Source organism: Rhipicephalus sanguineus, chromosome 9 (genome assembly GCF_013339695.2).
Source record: "Rhipicephalus sanguineus isolate Rsan-2018 chromosome 9, BIME_Rsan_1.4, whole genome shotgun sequence".
Lineage (NCBI taxonomy): Eukaryota > Metazoa > Arthropoda > Arachnida > Ixodida > Ixodidae > Rhipicephalus > Rhipicephalus sanguineus.
The window spans coordinates 80,638,828-80,655,883 of NC_051184.2; the positions used below are offsets into that span (position 1 = coordinate 80,638,828).

The 17,056-nt window shown below is 46.7% G+C and overlaps 1 protein-coding gene across 2 annotated transcripts in view; it reads right to left on the reverse strand.

Annotated features, from left to right (window-relative positions):
- Positions 1-418: 418 nt before the first annotated feature.
- LOC119405653 (rho GTPase-activating protein 39) overlaps positions 419-17,056 on the reverse strand; it is a 50,024-nt gene continuing 33,386 nt past the window's right edge. For both annotated transcript variants that reach the window (XM_049419265.1, XM_037672490.2), the window contains 2 exons: positions 13,291-13,536; positions 419-11,938 (listed from right to left, as the gene is read on the reverse strand). In XM_049419265.1, coding sequence (XP_049275222.1) covers positions 11,744-11,938; positions 13,291-13,536 — 441 coding nt within the window. In that variant the 3' untranslated portion in view covers positions 419-11,743. The remainder of the gene's footprint in view (positions 11,939-13,290; positions 13,537-17,056) is intronic.

Genomic DNA, 17,056 nt, shown 5'->3' on the forward strand with positions numbered 1-17,056 from the left:
ACTTTGTTCGAAGCGCACACTTCCCATTCTACGGAGTGAACCTGTTGCGTCTTGCGACAGCGCAATTTTGTACCTGCATCGAGTCTTTCTCGCGCGAAAAACTATTGCGTGCAGCGTGTTGCTACGCGATCGGCGTACGAGGATAAACGTGCAGCCATCACACGGAGCGTTTCCGCGCTACGTCATCAAACGCACGCGCTGCACCTTTTTGCGGCCGACTGCAATCTTCTAAAAGGTCTGACGCTATCGACCTTTTCATTCTTTCTTTCGCACCCTTCAGCATGCGAAGTGCGTCTCCGAATGAATCGCGACAGTTTGCACGGTCACCTGATTTCGTGCTTACGTTACCTGTACTGAATTCCAAGGTCCACATGAAGCAGTTGGGTTAAAGTGAGTGCCACACCGCACAGATGTCGCATTGCTTTGCAGACTCTCTTTATTGTCACTAAAACAGACTGTACATTTTATTTTCGTCGTGGAATAAATACATACATTGATGAATTGCCAGAGTATTTAAGCAGGCTCTCTCTCTTTCTCTCTAATAACAGCATGTATACATTCGAAATGACGATGCCGCACAATGCAAAGCCCCCTGCTTATCCCTCGCAAATGTCTAAAGAAATGTAGTATACTCTCAAAAAGAAGACAAAAAAAAAGGCAAGCGTGAAACGCAACAAGACTAGAACTTTACTCGAGGGGGGGTGGGGCTTAAAGGCAGCAGGGCATCTGTTCACTAAGTGATCGGGCCGCTAAGTCACTACTACAAGCTACGATGTCCAAAATAAGCTTGGCACCGGCAAGCCTTCCCGACGTTTCCAGCAAACACACCACAAATACGCCATACCTGCTGACCAAACAGAACAATTCCCCCATTTTGACAGGCATAACAGCGGCACGCAGAGGTCTTGTTGCTCGCAGGCAACGCTTGTCTGCAAATTTTCTTAATCCCATCGCCCGAGTTTCGAAGGAACCGCCTTCCGTTCACTCGTTGCTAGATACGACTACCAACAAGGAGGTGAGAACGGCAGCACGCAGTTTGAAACGGAGGTGAAACATAGTCGTGGTACAATAAAAAAAACTCTTTGGACTTTTGTAGTTACGTTAACAAACACGGTAACACATTATAAGCTACATGTAGCGCATCTGCACAAATAAAATAAAAGCTGCAACTGCACCTTCGGCAGTCTTGTACGAAGCCTGTACACATTTGCTGCTTCCTCTAATTCGCTCTTCTTTTCTTTAGCTGCGTGTACGACTACCAGCTGTAAAACTGCGTTATTTCCGGCAGCATAGCATATACAGCGAATCCAGCTGGTAAGGCGGACGCAGCAAAACAAATTTACGCACTTAGCTGGCGACATGGGCTCAAAGTTCAAAAACTCGGAAACCCCTGCTTTCTTGCACGTCACTGCCGCTGAGTGGGAAACGTAGTGGAGTAGAGCAGTTCTCACAAAACACCTCGCATAGTGCTCTGCCAAACAAGCAAGCAGGTGCGGTGACACAATTGCAACGCGCCACTTTCAACAAACGAGACAACGCTCCTCCGCGACAGTCTTTCAACATACATCTTCGCTTACAAACACTCATTGCAGATCGCAACAAAGATCAAACGTGACAAGGAAAAAAAAAAGTGTAGACGACAGCCAAGATGCGGAGAAACGCACCTGGTATCGTGTTTGTTGTTCGACGCGGCATACACTGATCGGAACCGGTCCCGGTTTAGCAAGCCTTGCAAGAGTCTTCTCTTTGCTTGCAGCGCGAAAACATCTTTGAACAATGCACGGGTGCACAGATGTCCGAAAGTGTCCATCAGACTTATTCTACGACAGTTCCAACTTCTCATTGATGCATTAAAAGTTGGCTGGCACAAACGAAAAAACACGTGTTCATAGTTCATTTTCAAGGTTAGCATGCACAGAACGCCGAGTGAAACCACTGCTTAAAAAAATACGGCAACCTGCCAACAATTGGTTTAGATAGAAAATAGAATAGAATCAAATGTACTAACTACTTTGGCCTAAGTGTTGCTGCACATGGCACTCCTGTATCGCCAACTCAACGCAGTGCTGCAAAAGCTACAAGTTGCGTTAACCAATGGCAAGAGAGAGCCAGGGCTTCTTCACAGCCCTTTTCCGATCAAGCAACACTGAGTGAATGTGAGTTTTGTGGAAATATTAGTACTGCCCCTCCCTTGCTTCTTTGGAACACACAGCCAACACAAGCTTTTAGTGCACTACACAGAGTTGGCAACACAGAATGTAGTTTAGATCCCACATTTCTGAAGTCACATCAGTGGAAACATAGCATGCCTTGGCACTGTACAAACACACTTCTGGCCTGTGCAATATTTGTTCGGAGGCGCAGCACATTTTGACTGTTACGTGCTCAGGCGACACGGCTAAATTTTCTTGCTTCTCGGACAAAACGAGTGGTTCCGACTACTACGATAAGGCGTGTTAACCTCCGATTCGCTGCTGCACATTATGGAAACCTCTCAAAGTGTCGTCCTGTACCGTTAACATAGGCAGCAACAATTGAGCAAACATCGCGACAACTGTGCGTTCAAGCAAACCATGCTCACTTTTAAAAAAGAACTGCAAGACAATAGTGGTTCTGGCAACATGCAAGAAAGAAGTTCTTCGATCACTGGCAACTTCGGCTGACGTAAACAGATTTTCTACTTGCACATCCCCATTTTATAATAGCCTTGGGTGCACGTTTCAGGTGATGCACAGATGTACAAGTATAGCAGTACAGGCGTGGTCGGGTGAAAGCACAAGGCAGCATCGCATGAGCCCACAACGTTACCTCGTGGTCCTAAAGCCAACTTGGCCCAGCACCACGCAACAGCTGATCCAACACAGTGACTGACAAGCAAACACGTTTCGGCATGCAAATGCAGCAGTGCCGGCCTTGAACCAACTTCCTGAACGTTCCTTCATTTGACGCACTACCTCTAAAGTATGAAGGACAGCACCACATTACTGAAGTAACTGATGGGCTTAAGTGCAGTGCCTTAGTGATTTTCAGCCCTAATTCTGTTGTGGCTTCAGACAACTCCAAGTTGTGGGAGTGGAGGGGCGTTTCTCAAGCAATGACTCCAAGTTGTGGGAGTGGAGGGGCATTTCTCAAGCAGCTCCTCATCTAAGGTGTCAGTGTGGGAGTACTATTGAAGTGCAGTACACTCTTGCCAAAAAAGGCGTGTTTGGGGCATTTTTTCTGTTGCGCAACAATGATTGGTGCCTATCTCACGTGTGTTCCTTGCGTTATCATTGCACACCCGGCACTTTCTGGTCATGAACAGCCTGCGGCTATCGGCATGACACGGCATTTTTGACAGGATAGTAGCGAGTGCGCAGTTTTCGAGAAACGAAATGCAAGCAAGCCAGATGATGATTACTGTTGTATAGCAGAAAGACACCCCAAGTACTCCCGTTTGCCTCAGTACACTGCCCTTCCAAGTGAGGCGAGTTCACTTCAGTAGGATCTGTCCCTGCCTTAGTGGCTCCGCTCTAGCACACGTTCACTTCCACTGTGTACAAAGTGCTACAGTGAAGGAGTGTTTTTATTTTTTTTAAACAACTCCTCATTGTAGGTGTTGTTGATGAGTGTTTACCAAAGTACAGCAGAGCACTTTCATAAAGGGGCAGCAGTGCTGCCCTCTACTCCCCAAAGTCAAGAAGGAACGTGAAGTGATCGAACGTTTGCAGGAAGAGTTACAACTGGGTCAGCAACAAGTCTCTTAAACATGAAAGTCATGGATGCCACACTGGGGAACTGCACCATGAAACTTGATCTTGCAATGAGTTTGACTATGTGTCACAGCTCAAAGCAATCATCACTGATTCAATCCTCCATAGAATAAAAAAAAAATAGAAACAAAGAACAACGCCTTGGTTCTAAGACGCAGTGTTTCACACGTGCTTATATGCGTGATGGGAATGCCAAAACATTAGGGCACCCTTCTTTATCACTAAGCATTTTTTGAAGACTGAAAGTTATTGCCACAAAAATGGGAGACACTGTACGTGTGTTATACACTGCCCAAAGCCAAGATATTTTATAGTTAAGCATGTCAACCCCTATTTTACGGGGCAAAACAAAGCGCTTAGTCATTTAAGCTGAAGTCAACGTAACCAACAATAAGAAGTAAGCTCAAAAGCACAAGTCTCTTTGCGAGAAGTCTGCAGTGTTTCCAAGTACGACAAAAACATCTGGATTATGAAACTTTGGTCATTCTTGACTGAGCCCAATCCCCCTTTGGGGCATATAAATAATAGACGCATCCCCACCAGTCGATAAAAACTATTTACTGCACGCTGGAAGCCATATTTTATATTGGAAAGGCAAGGCCTTGTCAGCCGCCATTTTTTCTGAGTCTTCGATGTCTTATAGGCTTGGCTCATCCAGAAATTGCAGTGTGTTGAACACAGGTGGTGATTAAAAAATAAGCATAACTGAGTAAGTGCGAACTTGCAGGCAGGAGCAGCGTCCTCGGTCTATCAATTTCGGAAATGCAATCAACTTTGCAATCAACACCAATGTCTTCAGTGCCAAGTCGCGTGACTCAGCGCAATAGCAATTGTGTCAAGTGAAAGTGACCGTATTCTCAAACGTTACTGGCCGAGGGCACGGCCCCTACTGTCATTAACTGCATCCCACTTTGAACTTATCTTTGAAGGTTGAATCGCAAACTAATAAAATGCACGTTTTGTGCGTATGAAGTAAAACATCTCGCATCCGAAATACGTTTGCTAAAAAAGGGGGGGGGGATCCCAAATGATCCCAGGCAGTTCTTCAAGCTACTGATGCAGAATGTTGTATACTCGACTTTGGATAAGAGATGCTTTAAACTAGACACCTGAAACTTATGTAATATACACACTGCATGAGAGAGCAACGTATATCAATGCTACACCACTCTTATTAACAATAGAAGAAAATAATTAAAGTAGCGGTTAAGTGAGCGGCTCAGTTTCAATTATCCGGTGTCGTACAACGTATGGGCCAAAAGACACGAATACCGAAATTTTTAAGCCAAACATATTCAGGTTCATAGACAGGACAAGCCACACAGGACAACACAATCTGAACTAACTGAGAGCTTTTGTTGGAATCGGCTTAAACTGCACTGAAAACCAGGGGGCACACCGGAATTTCGACACTGGTTTGAACCAGCCAGAATTATCATCTATCAAGTCTTGAATTTTCGCAAATTGACTGTATCAGTACTGGCCTAGGCCTAAACGACCCAAACAGACAGCATTGTGAGTGAACCAAGCACCACAAAGTTTAGCTTACACGACTGCTACATACTTAAACCACACACAGAAACAAGGCTGCCGCGTGCACATGTAAATAAACAAACAAACAAACAAACAAGAGGGCAGCCTCGACCCACAGTAAGCTTCGCAGCCAGATTTCTGTCTCCTACGGGGCAGTGAGAGTGACTAAGGAATTGTACAGGTTGTAAAAGCACCAATTTTTAAAACATGGACAACGACAAAACAGGGCAGCATCGTCAGAATCCTAAAACTTGGGAAAAAAACCATACAAGAAGGGTTGACCAAGCATGGGAATAAAATGCTTCGTTGCACAACGATAAAAGAAGCGGACAACTGTGTTCTAAAAGCGAGCAGAGAAAAAAATCAAGCATCCATGCCATGCAACGAACAAACACACACATAAAGTAAGCAACAATGGAACAAAGAAAAAAGGCACTGTAAAAGGCCCTGTAAGCGAAGAACATGATGAACGAGCCAGATGGTGCAACGTAACAAAAATGTGCTGGAACAAAGGTGTGTGTGTGACGTGCGTCAATATGGACGCAGAAACCGGGAAAGTGTAAAACTGAAATGCAACAGTTATGAATCGGATGAAGAAACTGCTCCGCTAGCGTGTACGACACACTAAGTAATGACATGCCATCCGACGCAATGTGCAGCGCGTCTGAAAAGTGGCCGCCCCAACTGCCGAGACCTGTCAGATAATCTGGCAGTTCCCGACGGAATCTGACAGCATCCATTAAAGCGGTATGGAGAACAATCTTCAAAGCCGAGTTTACTCTGCAATACAAGTCTCCTGAATACACACAGCTCTGAGCAAGTGTGAAGCTCAGTAAATGCTGATAGGATACTTTATTTGGACATTAAAGTCGATTTTCTCGCAACGCACCTACTGGCATCGACACTATTGTGACGTCAGGCTACAGTATCGATTCTGGTGACTTCGAGCACCAGTAGGGCTAGTTGTGATGACGTCAGGTACCGAAACATTCAAAATAACCGCTTGTGCATCACCAACGGAGCCGCGGAGCGGCTGTGGAAACGTCAAGATACTTCGTGCGAGCACGTGACAAGAGGCTCATACCGTGTTGTGACGTCAGGGTACAGTAGGAACCGAAACTAGCTTTTTCAGAGTGCACTCATGCTTACCAGTACATTTTCTAGGGTCTTGAGGAATTGGCCTTTCATTTGACGCAAAAAAGTGACCACTGAAAATTTTCGTGTCAGTACCCCTTTAAAAGCTTGCTGGTCACAGCTGTAGGTACAATGGCTGCACACTGGGTGACACGCACAATTGCATCACGTGTCTTGTGCTTTACAGCGGTAAATTCAACGTTCAAGAAGTGGCTGGAGATCGTTAGTCGCTGCAGAAGAGGGTGCTGTTTACTGGTAATACTTCCGAGAAATGAGGTGAGACGACAGAAAAGGAATGCTTTTAACGACAGGATGCATGGGGAGGCGAGACGGAGGAGCGCTTGGTACAATGGGACGCTGGAGGAGGAGCGCTTGGTACAAAGGGACGCCGGAGGAGGAGTGCTTAGTACAAAGGGACGCCGGAGAGACATGACAAATCGGTTCCAAGCCGTAACCGATTCTCTCAAAATATTATCTGCATTTTGGTTATCAGTGCACGAAAAGAAAGACAAACTTTATCAGTTCCTGCCTAATTCTGTGCCAAAAACAATCGGTGCCAATGGTGTGATTTCGTTCAATTTCACCCCGTTTTCACTCATTCCAGTCAATTCGCACGAAAAGTTCTCGACTGACAGCTCCTAACATCCTGAAAACAACATTGGAGCTGTGAGAGATGTATTGGGCAGCTGCGGATCTGTTTCAAGCCGATTCGATGTTTCAGGCCAACTGGGCACGGTAACAGTCAATTGTACCACACTCAAAAGCACCCACTCGCCAATCATTTAAAGATATGCCTTATGTAAAACACTGGCAAAAACAATTAAGCCAGTGAAATGATTATATGATTACATACTGGCACCGGGTAAACACATTTTGAAGTTTCTTTTGCAAGATCACTTAGGGGATGCTCGACACTGTCGCATGTTTTCCCCCGCATGACCCTCGTGTTGCCTGAAATCTGGCTTCCCCTGATGGCACCTATGATGCTGAGGTCAGCTAGTTATGCAGTAGTCTGAAGGACAGCACGAATTTCCCTGTGTTGGTGCCACCTGCTGATGTGTTTACTTGAGTGTAAGAGGAATGCGTTTCCTCCTCCTTGGCTAGGAGTCAATGTCGTGCGTGATCGATATCCCCTGAACTGACCCTCGGATGCGTTCCTGTGCTCTCGAATGTGCCTTTGCTGCGAGACTTCACCGGTGAACGACACAGGCATGGGTTTCTGGCAGGGGCCAACATTACTAGCTCAAAAAACCTCGTGTGGCTCCACGAACCTCCTCGATAACACAAGGTCTTCCATTGGCACGCCACATTCGTAGTGCAATTTGGCTAACTGGCACTGGCGTATTAAAAAAAGAGCAATAAATGCCCTTTTGTTTACACTACTGTGCACTGTGTCCTTTGTTCCATAGAGTGCTTGATTTTTCAGCAGATCCAATCAGATCCAATCAGGCCCAAGGTGTACACACCACACCACTCTACGCATCACAATTTTAACCAATGTGTTTGCATTTGATGCTCTACATTGGCATGTACGGTACTTGAAGCGTTACATAGAAACTTCAAGTATAACAACTGGCATGGTCAACTGCTCAAGGCAACCACGTCATGTCGCTATGAATCTGGCCACTAAAGGTGGTGTAAGGGCTCTGATGCAAGTGTACAAGCCTATATCACTCCAATGGGACACGAACTAAAGATGGTGGAAATGAATATAATAGTTGCTGGGGTTTTTTGTCCTAAAACCACAATATCATTATGAGAGACGCCATAGTAGAGGGCTTCTGAAATTTCGACCACCTGGGGTTCTTTAACGTGCCCCTAAATCCAAGCACATGGGCCTCTAGCACTTGGCCTCCATCGAAACGCGGCTGTCACGGCCGGGATTTTGATCCAACGACCTTTCGTTCAGCAGTCGAGCACTACAACCACACTAGAACGCCGTGGTGGATGGAAAATGAAAGTGTGCGCATTACGTCACCATCAAGTGACTGTGTTTTGATTCGTGAGCACTGGGACCGTGGAATCTATGGTACGCAGAAAGCGCTATCTTGGATAGCTGATTGCTGTGGAATCTCGTTGATACGATTCTGCATAATACATTTTTCGGCCTAATGCGTTTTTCTTTTTGCTCCCAGTCAACCGCTTTGGTTAATACGATTTTTGCATAATACAACTTCTTTTCCGGTTCCCGTGAAAAACATATCAACGAGATTCCATTGTATTCTCTCCAGTGTCCCTTTGAAAGATAGGAAGTGATGGAAAATGACATGGGAAGAAAGAGAACATTAACAGGTGACAATGGCCATAGCACAATGAGTGTCAGAGGTTTGTGCTTAAGTGCATCCAACTGCCTCCCCAGCAAGACGATGAAGATGAAAGCGCTTTTTAAATGCCTCGATACATTTCCTGTGAAAACAAAAGGTAATAATAAACAAATGCGACATCGCTGTTAAGCTGTTCGGCCCACTGCACTTGCATCGTCAATTACACATGGAAAATCGATGGCTGCTCTCAAGATTAGAAACACCGTGCCCTGTGCGATGCAGCAATTCCTTTCATTCAAATGTTTTCTGCCTGTTCTTTTCCAGTACAAAGGTGGAACTCACCACCACAGTTGTGCTAAAACAAAATGCTAAGTCGACGATAAAAGTGATGGGCTGAGGAAGTGATGCAGTGCTGTAACTCAAGCTATCCTTACTTAGGAAATAACTTTCTAAAATTTTTATATTAGGCTCACTTGTGGCGTGTGCTCTAAAAAGGTTGAAGGAAGATGTAGCAGATCATTGTCACAATTTGGTGCTTCCTTTCGTAAGGGCATGAACTTCGTACTAAACCATGCGATTTAAAAAAAGGTATGAGGGAGTGTGACACAAAGTTCCACTGACAAGTTTGGGGACCATCTGACAGAGGAGTGCTGTGCACAACTATGGCTGAGATGCTCAGACTGTCATCTGACGGTCGCACCAGATGCGCATTTTTGCCATGTGCATCATCCGTGTCACGTATTTTCGCTTTGAGCACACCCGCTGCTGACTATCATCTGTAACTTGAACGTGCAAGCTGTACTCCTGTTTCTTCGACAGTTGAGAACTTTACGCTGAAACTGACGCTCCCACAGAGTGCTGAAGTTTAGGTAGCGAATGGAAGAGTGCAAAAATGAACTGCACATTTCAATGAAACGAAATTGCACAAAGCTGTCATCCGGCACGAAAAAAACCTGGAAGACGGAATGTAGCACTACATTTCTTGCTTAGATGATAATCCAGGAACACATGCAATACACAGCTTTTCTGAGAGAGTTTACTTTGGAGGAAGAGTTAGCTTGCCCTGGCTTGAACATATGTCGGTCACTGCCAAGTAAACAATTCAGCGAGTGCAGAAGAGGCAGGCACTTGCCTCTGCATACACGAGGCAATGTTGTGAACGAGGATACTGCCCTCTGCGTTGTCCAAACCACGCCCAGCGATTGCACGAAACCCGATCACGCGATACAAGGTAAGCACTGCAAAGGGTCCAATGAACAAGAGCACTACTATGACAATGTAAAACGCGGTTGTCTCTATGACCCCCTCGCGAATGAATGCACCGGACTAAATAACAGTCCCGAGAGCGGCCCGTCAAAACACCACCCAGTGTAGGCACAATCAGACGTTTGCTGCTCTCTACAAAGAAAAGTGAACAATGATGTGGTGATGATCGGTAAAAGTTACCACCACGGACTTTCAAACTGGAACCCACCACCGTTCCAGCGCACCGGTACCGTAAATGCAGCGGAAGGCTACGACTCGCCCCACAGACTCAAAGTCGTTCGTGCGTCGTGCCTGGTGACCATGAGTCATATCGAATACTGAAACGTCTGACCTGACGATCCTAGGCAGTATCGAGAATGTAACATGTAACAGCCTACCAAGCGCTGGTGTACTACAATGTCAGAAATGGAGTTAATTTAAGTCAGAGTAGTGAGCTATTAAGTAATGTTTCGTCAGCTCCTTAACCCTACGCTTGATACCGGTTACTTAGCTTGAGAATAGCAACACGAAAAACAGTTATGCTGAGTAAATCCTTGTTAGTCTACAAGCTCATTGCTGTCATAGACTGCCTCGTGATAGGCTGAACGGCATCTTGCGAGGCATCTCGCAGTTCAAAGCCAATCAAGGGCAGAAGGGAAACAACTCGAAACACGCCCGCGATGCAGTAATGCAACGTGAAACTGCATTATCAACAAGGCCCGCCAACGTGCTAGGAGAATAGAGCAGTGGCATGTTGGCAAGCCGTTCATCGTGAGGTGTCGCGTGACAGTCACACCTGACAGAATGCAAGCTATGCAACTTGACAGTACCACTGCTGCATCTTTGTTTAGTGGTGCCAGGCACATGTGGCAGCTGTCGATTGCGAGGCACACCGTCGGGCACAACATGCCTGACCAACTTCTAGCTATGTTCTTCTAGATGTCGGTAGAAGCGGGCACCACGGGTCAGAATTTATGATGCCTGGAAGTCGAAACACCGCCCCCTGGCAACGTTTACCGAGAAACGCAATTCAACAAGAATGTCGGCGGTGATGCACGACCAAGAGGAACGAAGGCCAGCGGCATCAAAGAGGCTGAGGCAGCCACCACCGGTTGTTCTGTGTCACCGCCAAATGGGCAAGGTGCCGACAGACCAATGTTGACGCAGCTGACTGAATCTGCATTGCGGGAGTGACAATAATAATGATGATAATGATATTAACAGTAACAGATGGACCCCGCGTAACAGAGCAACGTGCAGCTGGCGACGAAGCATCCGAGATGAAGGGCAGCAGACTGCTTTAGAAAAACCGGGAACGTTGTAACGCCAAGTTGCGTAGCCACATCGCCGTGTGCTTTCGCACATCAACTCGCGAAATGTGTCTTAGACAGTATATAGTACGTACTGGAAACTTGCTTAAAACAATGCTAGTTTCTTAGAGACTAGCAGTGGCTGAAAGCGTCACCAAAACACTCAAACCCTGGTCAGCTGAGACACGACCAACTCGAGGCAAGACTAACACCATCGACGGGCAAATAAAACGGCACCAAAAAAAAGCCACTGCCATCCGCTGGCAACTGTTCGCACTCGAGCAAGGCCTAGCTGCAAAACATTCCCGTCGTTCTCCTACCGCAGTTTCTATCACAAGTGTGGCCTCCGTACCGTTCTCCTCGAGCTGCCTCAGGCTTTCAATGCCGCTAGTCTTTCTCACGTCAGCGTCTCGTCACGACGACGAATGTGAACGGCGAACTAGCCCAGTTGTCTGCCGATGCGGCGCTGCTTGGAGCAGCGAAGGTCGGCGCAGGTCGGCAGGGGTCATAGGACACCCTCCATGAAACTAGTGTCCAGTGTCTGAATGAGGGTTCGCACAAACGCCATCTCCTTGCGAGTGTTGTCGAAGATGACCCGCGGGTCGTCCGACGTGCAGCGTAGGCAGTTGGGTGCCATCACCATGGCCAGGTTGCTGGCATCCATCTTGGTGAGGGCAGCGTTTTCGGGGGCAGCGAAAACCTGCAAAAGAAGATGTTCGGTATTCCAACTGCCCTATCCACATACTGACGAGTAAAATTTTGGCTGTCAGACTGACACACTTTGTGTCTAACACATTAAAAGAATGTTGATGACTGCAGCACAAGGCCCTTCTTCAAATTTACGACTTCCTTATATTGAATTTTGACCTAAAATTATCATGGTTTTGAATGCTGCAGCTGCTTGTGCCTACCTTTTCAAGCTGTCAGACTGAGCGGGGACGGTACTGTTCAATAAAGCACGAAAAGAATCATCAAGCATAGACATACGAAATGAACAAGCCATTAGCACTAGAGCGTGCTACTACCCCACAGTGTCACACAGCTGTAGGAATATGCTGCAAAATTTTCTGTTGCAGTAACGATAGTACTGCAAACACGAAATGCTCTATCATGACACGCATCAGTGTCACTGTCACACATACACTAAAAAAGGGCAGTGCATTAGTGGCACTCTTGCAACACTATGCATCACCTGCCAACATCCATGCATCACATTCTGCTCCAACAGGGTTTACGATGTGGATCCAGAATTTGATGCTGCTTTTGCATTATAGCTTACTACTTTATGAAGTGACATGCGAGTTCCTGCTTTCATTGCTATGTCGATGATTCAGAATGCACAGAACAGACATGGGCACTGCTTTTCAGGGTTAGCAAGGTTGTGGCTATTTTCTTCTGCTATGGTAACCCAGGTGGCACAAACCATAACATAAAAAGAAAGCCCTCTTAAAAGGCCACAAGGGTTGCAGGCTACCATCACCCTGGTCTAGGCAACGGATTGGTGTTTTCTGTTTTTTAAAAGCCATGGGGGCGCTCGACAGTCTTGCATTCATGGATAAGTTGTTTGCCCTCGAATGGCTTTCACACCTCCCTTAAACCATACTTCTCCTAATGCCGCCTGCCAAGTCAATGTTGGCGTAGAGATGGCGAGTGTTTCTGTGCTGGCGCTACCTGCCACAGTGGCTATACTCTGGCTGCTTGAGGTACCGGGTTCCTTTTCTTCGAGCTTGCGATCGACTCTGCGTGCTCAACGGGGAGCTCCATAAGATGCATCCCCATTTCCTCAAATATGCCTAATTTCCGAGACTTCACCCACACACATGACAAGGGCGCAGGCTTCTGGCAGCGGACGAACACTATTCGCTCGATATCCTGCTGTGGCGAGTCAAATTTCTCGATTTTGCATTGCATTCGAACGGCATGCCACTTTCATTGTAATTTGTTTAGCCGGCTTACTGCGTAGAAGGTGCACATAAATTCCCTTCATTTGTTTGCACTACTGCATCCTTTGTCCTTCAAGTGCAAGAGAACACCTCAATGCATGCACAGTACCTGCAGGAACCGGACGAGATAGGCGAGGACCCGCTGGTTGAGCTCGGGCATGCGCCGGACGAGCGCCAGCACCGCCTGAGGCTCGCCACAGCAGTCGACGCACTCCTGGTACAAAGCGGCCGGTATGAGAGGGTCGTGCAGCTCTCGGTACCACAGCTTGAGCAGCGATGCCGGCACGTGTGGGTCGCCGCCGCTGGTGCAGTCTACGGTTTGCCACTCGTCTAGCCGCACCTTTAGGGCGTTGACCTGCATGCAGGGCAATATGGTCCACGTGCCCCATGCTTCGCAGAGTCACTGCTCTAATGTAGTAACCGTTTGGAGTGCAGGTTTGTGCATAATGTGGTATTTTCTGTGGAGTCCCGTTTACCTTCCAACAGGACATGGTGTTCTATATTGCTTATAATTATTGCTTATAATGCAACTATGCCAACTGCAATGTCAACTATCACGTCACTTGAAAATCCTGCTGCCATACAAGGCAGCAGGCTGTTGTATTCAGTTTCGTTCTCGTTGTTATGCAGTTGCTAGCGCCACTATACGTTTACTCTTTTTTTTCCATGATTGTATATTGTATGGAGAGCTCTCTTGGTGCAGCGTATAGGTGGTGTAAAACATCCCAATCATTACAAAGGGCTCAGCCATACCGTATTTACTCGAATCTAACGCGCACCTTTTTTCCGGAAAAACGAGTCCAAAAATCGCATGCGCGTTAGAATCGAGTACCGAAAAAAAAAAGAAACTCGGTTATCGTATTGCCATCGACATTTCAAAATGGCCGCTTCCTACGCACCTTGGCCATTTCTGCCATTTTTTCAGTTCGTACGTGTGCCGAGGAGATTGTCATCCCGTTCTGCGTTCGCATCGACGGCATGGAAGTGCCGACTCCAAATACTCGACGAGTGCACCACGATGCCGCATTTAAAAGAATAGTTATTACATGTGCAGAGAGACGGACGGAAATCGGGCCGCATCGCGGTCGTTCGGATATAGTTCGGAGTTCCCGAAACGTGCGTGCGAGACTGGCGCAAACGGAAGCAGCAGATTTTTTACAGCAAAGCTTCACGAAAAGGTCTCAGTGGACCAAAGCAGGGCCGGTTTCCCGAAATCGAAGAGTGTTGACAGCGACAAGGAGTTGTCGGACAGCGACGAGGACTGATCCATTACGCGACTCGTATCGCCGCCGTAGTGGTGACAGTTTAGCGGCAAGGCCCGCTTTTTGACTGTGTTTTACTTTTTTGAAACTTCAGTTCTTTAAAACCCAAATACTTGTTCTTCTGAATGTGCGAAGTGTGACTCCTACGGACTTTTTTTGTTCTTTTCTCTCACGAAAATGGGTGCGCGTTACAATCGATGTATTACTTTTTTTTTTTTTGGTCGCGGAAAACGGGTGCGCGTTACAATCGAGGGCACGGTAGAATCGAGTAAATACGGTAATGGGCCTTTTTTCAGGTCTGAAGAGCGCCTCTAGTGGAGATCGCTGAAATCGAAACTGAGGGTCCACGGCCTCCGAAGTATTCTCGGAGGCCTGGTATTTTTCGGGAAAATTTGCAAATCTTCCACGCCAGGTGGCGCTCAGTCCGCTCCTGTCGCCACGCTGTGACCCTCAAAAAACATGGCGCGCGTGTCGTCACCGCCGCCGCGCATGCGCGACTACCCTCCTGAAAAAGGCCCATTCTTCGTCATCAGCCACTGCACCAACAAAATGCACCTAATGCCATAAAAACATGTAGTAGGTACATCGCTTCTCCATGGAATGATGAATGATGACGTAGTGAGAACTTCCCCACTTCGCAAAATAATGATTTATGATGCAGTGGGTACCTTGCAACTTGTACTTGTAGTAGTCACCCCAAGAGATTATACAACGGGCTCTGAAAGGCCGCTTCAGCTTTCGCTGTGGCTGTGCTGCGTGTTCTGTGCAAACCTGGCGTTTTTACTGTGCTGCGCGTTCTGTGCAAAGCTGGCGTTTTTTATTGCAGCACTTCATGCCCCAACCGTTAGGCCTACCGTTGAGGGCCTTGCCTTATCCTCGGCTCTACATTACATCGACTCCACATAACACAGGCTCAGTTCACGATAGGGCGTGATAGTGGTGATCGGGTCAGCAACAAGAACAGTGGGAAAGAGGAAGACAAAATGTGCAAGAAACAGCGCACCAGCTAGGTGTGTCACACGGGCACTTTTGAATGGCCATCCAGTCGAAGGCCATTGAAACGCCACAACTCCATCGACTCGATGGAGTTTTTGCACTGCTACATGGCAGTTCTGAATGGCCAGTGAGTGGTTCAGGCGTCTCTCGCAAAAACTGCGTGGCGCTGCGGATCTTTATTTTCGTATTCATGTCACCGGAAGTTAAATAATACAAATCCGCTTTAAATCACAAATATGCCTGTTGTTTTTGTTTAAACACTTTAATAAAGTGTTTATTTGTAGTTAGCAATACATATTTAATTTTTAAGTTGTTGAGCAGCGAGACTGTGGCGATGAAAAAATCCGTAAACAGGGGGTGGGTGCTCGAGCCGACGTTTCGACAAGTGGACTTGTCTTCTTCAAGGCTGGAACTATCGCAAGTTCCCGCCTTCCACTTCCTACCGTTTTTATGAAATTGTGGCGAGTGATAAACGGCAAGATTGCACGATAAAGACAAGCACGTTGCTGATGCCAAGAGTATGTGCAGTTCGCACATTTCAAGTGGCACAAATACTTTAATAAATAATCGATAGTGCTCACACATACTGCTTTAAAGCATACTGATTAACGTTTTCTTTTTGTAATCGTGGGATCGGGTACACTGTGAAGGAGAGAGCACGTTCGTCCTGCTTTTGTCGCTCAGTGGCCGTAAAAGCTTCAATGGAGTTGTGGGGTGCTCCGTTGACTCGATACACTATTGAGTCGATGGCCTTCGAAACTGTCCGTGCGGCAGCTCGTGCTTGACCATTGAGCACAGGTCGGCAAAAAATGTGGAGCTCACTCAGACTCACTCATGAAATATATTTTGCCCTTAGAGCTCATTCGGACTCAGACTCGGAAATATTTTCCTCAACCGGACTCACTCGGACTCAGAAATTTTTTTCAGCCGAACTCACTCGGACTCAAACTCAGCAAAATATTACTCATGCAGACTCACTCAGAATCACACTCGCGGCTCTATCCGAGTCTGAGTGAGTCGACTCACGAGTCCGTTAGTGTATAATTGGCTTTTTCGACCATGGTGTCAATGCTCTTTACCACAAATATCTCGCATAATTGGTGCTCTACTTGGCGCCTTTTCATCTCGTACCTTCAAATACGAGTTATCAGTGGTTGCAATCCAGTAGGGACATTTTTATTGAAAGAGATGACTCACACGATATATTTTTATCAAGAACTTCCTGTGAAAGAGTTTGCAGGGGCAGGACACAGCACCTCCCCACCCCCCCCTCCCCTGTATGAACTCTAGAACTTTGAAGTATGTGTGAGTCGGCAGGAGTATAAACGTGAGCCGACATAAGGCTGATAGAAATGTTGAAGAGGTGTAGATAGAGCAATAGGTTGGCAAGAAAGTGTGGAGCTCACTCAGACTCAGATTCACCAAAATTTTCTTCAACGAGACTCGCTCGGACTCAGACTCACTAAAAATTTTCTCAAGGAGACTCACTCGGACACAAACTCACCAAAATATTACTCACCCGGACTCACTCAGACTCAGCCTCACGACTCGATCTGAGTAAATCTGAGTAAGTCGACTCATGAGTGAGTTCACCGACCTATGCCATTGAGTCACTAG